This window comes from Ipomoea nil, unplaced genomic scaffold (assembly GCF_001879475.1).
Source record: "Ipomoea nil cultivar Tokyo-kokei standard unplaced genomic scaffold, Asagao_1.1 scaffold2565, whole genome shotgun sequence".
NCBI classification, from domain to species: Eukaryota; Viridiplantae; Streptophyta; class Magnoliopsida; order Solanales; family Convolvulaceae; genus Ipomoea; species Ipomoea nil.
Window position 1 is genome coordinate 981,597 of NW_017618993.1, and position 7,560 is coordinate 989,156.

At 34.0% G+C, this 7,560-nt stretch overlaps 2 protein-coding genes across 5 annotated transcripts; one reads left to right on the top strand and one right to left on the bottom strand.

Moving 5' to 3' along the window:
* Positions 1-205: 205 nt before the first annotated feature.
* LOC109153982 (sialyltransferase-like protein 1) lies at positions 206-3,773 on the top strand. 2 transcript variants are annotated; one of them, XM_019301868.1, is made up of 12 exons: positions 206-222; positions 319-504; positions 661-740; positions 1,117-1,203; positions 1,282-1,359; positions 1,432-1,523; positions 1,604-1,805; positions 2,334-2,424; positions 2,538-2,596; positions 2,698-2,846; positions 2,908-2,989; positions 3,069-3,773. In XM_019301868.1, exons 2-12 carry the CDS (start codon positions 357-359, stop codon positions 3,453-3,455), a joined length of 1,455 nt encoding a protein of 484 aa, XP_019157413.1. In that variant the 5' UTR covers positions 206-222; positions 319-356; the 3' UTR covers positions 3,456-3,773. The 2 variants fall into 2 exon arrangements, with proteins under 2 accessions (XP_019157413.1, XP_019157414.1); XM_019301869.1 differs by having other exon boundaries at positions 207-222; positions 336-504.
* LOC109153984 (protein PXR1-like) lies at positions 3,691-5,077 on the bottom strand. Of its 3 annotated transcripts, none has more exons than XM_019301872.1 (2): positions 4,832-5,077; positions 3,691-4,538 (listed from the first exon to the last, which is right to left on the bottom strand). In XM_019301872.1, the coding sequence occupies exon 2, from the start codon at positions 4,466-4,468 to the stop codon at positions 3,896-3,898; it is 573 nt and encodes a 190-aa protein (XP_019157417.1). In that variant the 5' UTR covers positions 4,469-4,538; positions 4,832-5,077; the 3' UTR covers positions 3,691-3,895. The 3 variants fall into 3 exon arrangements, with proteins under 3 accessions (XP_019157417.1, XP_019157418.1, XP_019157416.1); XM_019301873.1 differs by having other exon boundaries at positions 3,691-4,535; positions 4,832-5,073; XM_019301871.1 differs by having other exon boundaries at positions 3,691-4,530; positions 4,832-5,062.
* Positions 5,078-7,560: the final 2,483 nt, after the last annotated feature.

Consider the following 7,560-nt stretch of genomic DNA (forward strand, 5'->3'; position numbering starts at 1 on the left):
TATGAATATACTGATAATTGTTAAAGTTTTAATTCTTGAATTTTATGAATTTGTGATATTAATGAATATATGTGATTTTGTGAAATACTGTCATATTGTTGAATATTCTTGAAGTTTATAACAAAAACTGTGAACTGTGAATATACAGTTGTGAATTGTCATTTGGGGGAGAAATGAGAATGGATGGTTATGCAGTTTTTAAGACATCATTTAGGAGATAAGGTATGTATAAATATTGAAGTTTTTCGTATCACTGTATATTTGTATATATATGTGATTTTGAAATTATGCTGAATGCCTTCATATAAATTATAATAGTCGGCGACTGAGCATAGAAATAGAATGAGCGGAGGAATATGATGACGACAAGACCTCCAAAGCTGGTATCGGGGGGGTCATCTAGCAACAATAGAAGCAGTTGGAGGCCAACTCTTCTTCATTTTCTCTTTGCAGCTGCCATTTTCTCCATCATCGTTTTCACCATTCAGTCCTCCCTCTTCACTGGTTTCCTTTTTATTCCCACCCTTTCTAGCCCTAATTATTTATTTTTTAATCCTCGAGCTTGTTTCGAATTGAAGCAATCTGGAAATCTTAAAAAAAAAAACAGAAATTTATTCGAATTTACATTCTCCGGCACCGACGACATTATTTCCGTTGCAGGTAACGGCGGTGTTAATGTCATCAACAGAGAGGAAATCCGTATCTTATCTGATTTTCAGTCCAGCCTTCAGCAATGCGTGGTCAGTCACCTTTACTTTTGAACCAATCTATGAAGTTGATGTCCTATTTGACACCCTTAGAGATCTATGTCGGGCATCCATCCACTTCACTTTGAATCAATGTTGAAAAAATCGCTAGGCGCCTGGGGACTACCTAGAGCGCCTAGGAGGCCGACCGCCTAGCACCTAGGCGCGATTTTTGCAACACTGCTTTGAGTGCTAATATACTGTTACTATTGGATCTTTTTATTTTTGGATTTACCTTTTCTTTTTTCCATTTTAGACACATTCGTTGTGGATGCGAATTTTCTTGCTTCTCCCTAACTTTGCATGTCATTCCCTTTTTGATTGATTTTTATGCCTTTGATCCTTGATGCTGAGTTTGAATTTTTGTTAGGCAAATAGAGGGCTTGGGCTTACAGCTCATATTATTGATCATTGTAATATAATTCTCAAATTCCCCGAAGGAACAAACAGCACTTGGGTATGTATGTCTCTACCTGTAGTTTCTTCGTTTGTCTCCTTAACTATCCCCTCTATAATTTAAAACGTTTATTTGCAGTACAATGAGCAATTCAAGATTTTCGAACCCCTTGAGTACAAATATGATGTTTGTGAGGCTATTCTGTTGTGGGAACAGGTTTGTCCTCGTTGTTTCCTAACTTTCACTATAGCTATTAGCTTAAATAAAACGAGGTAATTTGAAATGCAGTATCGTAACATGACCACTGTGTTGACGAGAGAATATCTGGATGCTAGGCCTGATGGATGGTTAGACTATGCAGCAAAAAGGATAGCACAATTGTATGTTTCAACTTTGATTTCCCATTTTAATTTCCCCCCTAATTGTTGCAATACTTATTCTATTTATTCTTTAATTGTAGAGGCGCTGACAAATGCTACAACCGGACTCTTTGTGAGGAGCATCTTAATATAATTTTACCTGCACAGCCACCCTTTCACCCCAGACAGTTTCGAACATGTGCTGTTGTTGGGAATTCGGGTGACCTCTTGAAGACAGAGTTTGGACCAGAAATTGATAGTCACGATGCAGTTATAAGAGACAACGAAGCTCCTGTTAACGAGGTAGTGCCATATTTCTAGTGGTGTTCCCCTTAGGCCTCTATTTCTTTGTAAGATTGTGTATCCTTGTAATGGGGAATGACTTTTGTTGAATTTGGAAGATGGAATGGCCTGGCGGGTGGAGAATAACACCACCCGCTAGTTAAGCGGAAGTAATGATGAAGAATCAAGAAATAGAAAATGCATATAAGACTGAAATATATTAGTATTATCTGTGTTTCTAATAAAGAAACATAGTACATATATATATACAAACACATAACTGTAAGTAACTACTCATAACTGACACCTATTCATAAACAGACACAACCCTATAGATAAACTAACTCTTTATTTTTCAACAACTTTCATAGTTCTTTCATTGACTCAAGAATGAAGTGTTTCAAATAAGTTTAATACCTATCATCAGCATGTAGTAAGACACCATAAATTTAATTAGTATTTTAGGTTTTCCTATGCCTTTAACTCTATACCAATCAAACATTTAGGTGAAATTCTAATTTGTTTTGTTATTTTGCATATATCTTGCAGAAATATGCCAAGTATGTTGGTCTGAAGCGGGATTTTCGCTTGGTTGTAAGAGGTGCTGCTGGTAACATGATTACGATTCTTAATGGGTCAGGTAAGTTATATTATTATCAAATTAGCTGCTTTATGCTTGGTAAGTCTGCGTCTTATAAAGTTAGTTCAGTGATAATCTGGGCAACTGCTTTTTCTCCTTTTAATTCATTGCAGATGATGAGGTGCTTATAATTAAAAGTCTTACACACAGAGACTTCAATGCAATGATAAAGGTAATATTTTTCCTCGGATGTACAATGTTCTTTATGTCATCTTTTTTTTGTCTTCTTTAAACTTGAAAGCCGATTTGATGTTTTCCCTTGTTGGCTCCCAGCGCATACCAAATCCCGTTTACCTCTTCCAAGGTATTGTCTTGCGCAGAGGTGCTAAAGGAACCGGAATGAAATCAATAGAACTAGCGCTTTCCATGTGTGACATTGTCGACATATATGGTTTCACAGTTGATCCTGGCTATACAGAGTGGTAAGTTGCGGAATTATGTAGTGAAAGGATGATAATAGATTGATGACTCTGCGTTTTCTAGGACTCGGTACTTTTCTACACCGAGGAAAGGGCACAACCCACTTCAAGGGAGGGCGTACTACCAACTGTTGGAATGTCTTGGTGTAAGTGCAATTTTGTAATGAATTGTGTTGTCAACCAATGCTCTTTCTAACCAAGGATAGGGTTTTCCTTACTTGTAAGGTTATTCGGATCCATTCTCCCGTGAGAGCACAAAGGAAGCAAGACTGGTCGGATGTTCCTAGTCGAGAAATGATAAACAGGGCTCAGAAAGCTGCTTTGCAATTGAAAAGAAGTGCGGGGGTTGATCGATTGGGACAATTTGTGAACTGTAAGGTGTGGGGCAATGCAGGTCGATATGGGAGCGGGCCGATATCTGGATCTCCAGATATGACAGATGTGAGGAAGAACTCAAAATACAGTAAATGGGAAGTTCTGCCTTTCAAGAACCTGAGGGAAGAGACAAGGCAACACTTTATTCGGATGGAAGGTGTCTCTATGTACAAAATGGATGGCAATAAGTTGGACGATCTAGTTTGTGTAAGACATCCCCTCAAATCTGAGGCATAAGAATATGATGACAAATCAACAGATACATGGCAACAGCCTTAAATCTCCAGGTCAGTTATTCCACCCAATAAAGGTACCTACAATATCCAGGGCAGTTGTTCCACCCAATAAAGGTGCTTACAATTTCCAGGGCAATTGTTCCACCCAATGAACAGTCACTGTGTTTGACGTTAGAAACCATAGGCCACACCCAAAAAACAGATACATATAGCAAACACTTTGTAGTAGTTTCAAGTGTACAAGTACAGCTACTCTAAGCAGAGTTTTCATAGAATCATTGCATTTGTTATAGATTTTTAATGTACCAATTCAATGTCACAGTTTATGTGCTACATTGAGACTACATCATTGAAATTGAAATAAAAGGCAGCAAACAAAATCATACCATTTGGTTTAAGAAGCACAAGTAAAGGCCTAAAGGGGCAATAAAAGAGATGATACTACTTGTTGCCGGCCTTAAGAAGATCATCAGAAACAACCTTGAGGAGCTTCTTATGCTTGGCAGATTTGGCAATTTTCTTAAGAGTCTTCGGGTTAGTGATCTTCTGAAACTTGGTGCCAGACTTGAGAATGTTCTCCTTCTTCCTCTTCTCCCTCTCCTCCCTCTTCTGCCTCTTCTCTATCTTGTTCTGCCTTATCTCCTCCTTCAGTTCGTTCATTCTCTCCTTATACGCCTTCTTTATCTCCTTTTCCTTCACCCTCTGCTCCAGGGTCTTCCCCTTCCGGCTCACCTGCACTGCCGACGACCTGTGCGTCCTCGCCTGCTTCCACTTCCTCCCCGACACCCTCCCCGCTATAACACCATCGTACGTCACCTTCCCCACCACCGCCTTGTTCGGATCCTCAGAAGAAGGGACCGCCTGCCTTTTCAACGGAGGGGGGCCATTTTCCAATTCCACCTCCATGGCGGCCTCACCTTCCTCCCCCGGGGCTTCCTTCTCTGCCCTCTTTCGCTTGTAAGTTTTGCCTCCGAAACCCTCATCCAGGCACCTAAAATCAATGGTACATGCCATATTCTCTTCGCTCACAGCAGCACCTCTAAATCTCTAATCGAACAAGGAGATCAACCCTAGTACTAGACTACTAGTTATATTCGGAAAAAATTTAAAAGATTAATAATCGAAAAAAAGAATAGAACATACATACAGATTTATATTGAAAGTAAAACTATTTACTGTTTTGAAGTTTAAACTAACAGTCCATATACCAAGATAACCATGATTTATATCTGAAATTTTTAAATGAAACTATGAAAGTATGAAATAACAAAAAACATAGTCTACTTTAATCTATTCCAATTTCAAGATATCATATTTCAAATTAAAAGTAACTTTTCCAGAATTTATCTATAAAAAATTTAAATGAAAATATGAAACCTGGAGGGCTGGAGGGTAGAGCGTGCGACGGCGACGGCAGGGTGGAGCAGAGGAGACGGAGGCAACGACCTGGAGCAGAGGAGAACAGTCGCGACTCGCGTGTAGGCTTGGTGCCGGTGGGCGGTGGTGGGTGAGAGACCTACAGTAGTTCTTCGGCTTCTTCTCAGACTGCAGAGAGAAAGAGACGGCCAGTACTTCTGCAGTAATCAATTTTAGGGTTGCTGGGTTGGGGTCTTGGAGACGCTTGGTTTAAGCGTTATATATATATATATATATATATATATATATATATATATATATATATATATATATATAAATCTAAATCTAAATCTAAAAATCTAAAAACATAATAAGTGTGAATGAAAGTTATATCCATGATTTATGTCCGTTTTTTTCGTTAAGTTTTTTTGTACACTATGCTATAAAGGTTGTACATTAAAATATTTTGGACAAACATACCCCTACCGTTATAACTTCCGTTATCTTTTTCACTATTGTTATCATGCACATGCATCCACCGTATATTTTCTTATCTTCTTTATTAATAATAATAACTAGTTTATTGGGATAATGCCCAATGTTTTTTTTTTTTTAAATAATCACTTTAAAGTATATCAATGCAGGATTATATTGGAATTGTTCATGCAAAGATAATTGAACGTTAAATTTGTGTATTTAAATAGACAATTCTAAGTTTACAAATGCAAGATAATATAGTCAAGATTGATTATATTTGTCAATAAAATAATTGTATAGGTATAGTTGAAACCAAATACGGGACATACGTGAGAGTAAATAAAAATTAGGGCATAAAATATTAAATATATACCAATATTGAAGAGCTAACTGCTGATTGCCAAACAAGGACATTGCGAGATAGTTTTCCATTTTAATTTGTTGTGTGATTTGAATACTCTTTTTGTCAATAAATTCTCCAAATAGTTAATATGATTGGCTTAATTATATATATTTTTTATTTTTTTTAAAAATTATTATTATTATTATTATTATTATTATTATTATTATTATTATTATTATTATTATACCATTAGATCATTTTACATGTTAATCTAAACAGCTAATTTTTTCAAATATCTTTTTACCAACCGTTGATATAATTCGCTGGTCAAATTCGCTAATATAATCCGCTAACGCTAACCGCTAACTGCTGATTGTCAAACAAGGGCATTGCGAGGTAGTTCTCACTTCAATTTGTTATGTGATTTGAATACTCTCTTTGTCAACAAATCTCTCAAGTAGTTAATATTTTTTTTTTGAATGCTCTCAAGTAGTTAATATGATTGACTTTATTAATTATATTTTTTAATTTTTTCATGGTATTAATAAAATACATTGTAAATAAATATATAACATTATTTTGTATTATAACTTTGATATTTTAATTAAAAAGTAGTGCACAAAAAAGATAATAGACAATGTAGTGAATATAATCAATTGATGAATTTGAATGTAAAGAATTTTTACATCAACGAAATATAAAGACAATATAACTAATAAAATTATTTCTCTTAATTAATTTATTAATAATGAATAATTTTTTTTAATAAAGACATGGTCAATTGATAAATTTGAATATAAAGAATTTTTATATTGAAGAAAAATACAATATAATTAATGAAATTATTTCTCTTATTTAATTTATTGATAATAAATAATTTTTTTTTGAATAAAGACATTGTAGACACATAATTCTTAATTAAAGAAATGCATATGTATGATTTTTTGTTGTAGCTACTAAATTATTATTTTAATTTAATAAGAGTAAAATAAAGTACTAATTATGTCAACTTTGATTGGGATGGGGTTCGAACCTAAAACCTTTCTTATTGAAATCAATAAGTAAGTTAATGGTGAACTAACAGAAATTAATGGAAAAGATAATATATAACGGAAAAGTTAACGGATAATCATATTCATTAAGGATAAATTAGAAAATCTTAGGGAAAAATTAAAATCTGATCAATCTGAGCCATGCATTTGATTAAAAAATTTGACTGCCATTTTTTCTACCCATTATAGGCCTAACTCTCTTGGGCTCTTATTAGTATAATAGATATATACACATTAAATATTTGAGTTATATGTTAATTATTACATAAATATAAATATCAAATTTATAAAAATGATTTACATTATTATTATTATTTAGAATAATTTAAATATATAAAATTTAAATAAATTTAAAATTTTAATATAATGTATTAATATTGGGCACCAATTTTATTGCGCATCGCGCATAAAAAATACTAGTATATATATATATATATATATATATATATATATATATATATATATATATATATATATATATATATTTATTTATTTATTTATTTATTTATTTATTTTATTAAAAAAAGGGGTCTGGCCCGCAACCCGTGCGGGCTGTGGCCCTCCACGAGCAATTGTTATGCCATTGACCCAAGTCCAAAATGACGTAGCTTTGCAGGCAATTTATATCCTACACCACGGCGCGCGTTGCATTGTGCGCCCAGATGCAAAACGACGTCGTTTCAAAATTTTTTTTTTTTTTAAATTTCCCGCCCCAGTGTTTGGTAGCTAATTTTTCTTTGAAAAAAACTCATGTTCAAAAATGTACATAATGTTATACATGAATGTACATAATTGTATACATGAATGTACATAATTGTATAACAAAATATACATACTGTTTTTAAAAGATAATACACATAATCTAACATAATACATAA

Excerpts from the sequence above, each read along its gene's own strand:
- LOC109153984 (XM_019301872.1), bottom strand. The coding sequence starts at position 4,468 with ATGGCATGTACCATTGATTTTAGGTGCCTGGATGAGGGTTTCGGAGGC.
- LOC109153982 (XM_019301868.1), top strand. The coding sequence starts at position 357 with ATGATGACGACAAGACCTCCAAAGCTGGTATCGGGGGGGTCATCTAGC. Across the intron at positions 1,360-1,431 it reads CTATTCTGTTGTGGGAACAG|TATCGTAACATGACCACTGT; the intron begins GTTTGTCCTCGT and ends TTTGAAATGCAG. Across the intron at positions 2,425-2,537 it reads TACGATTCTTAATGGGTCAG|ATGATGAGGTGCTTATAATT; the intron begins GTAAGTTATATT and ends AATTCATTGCAG.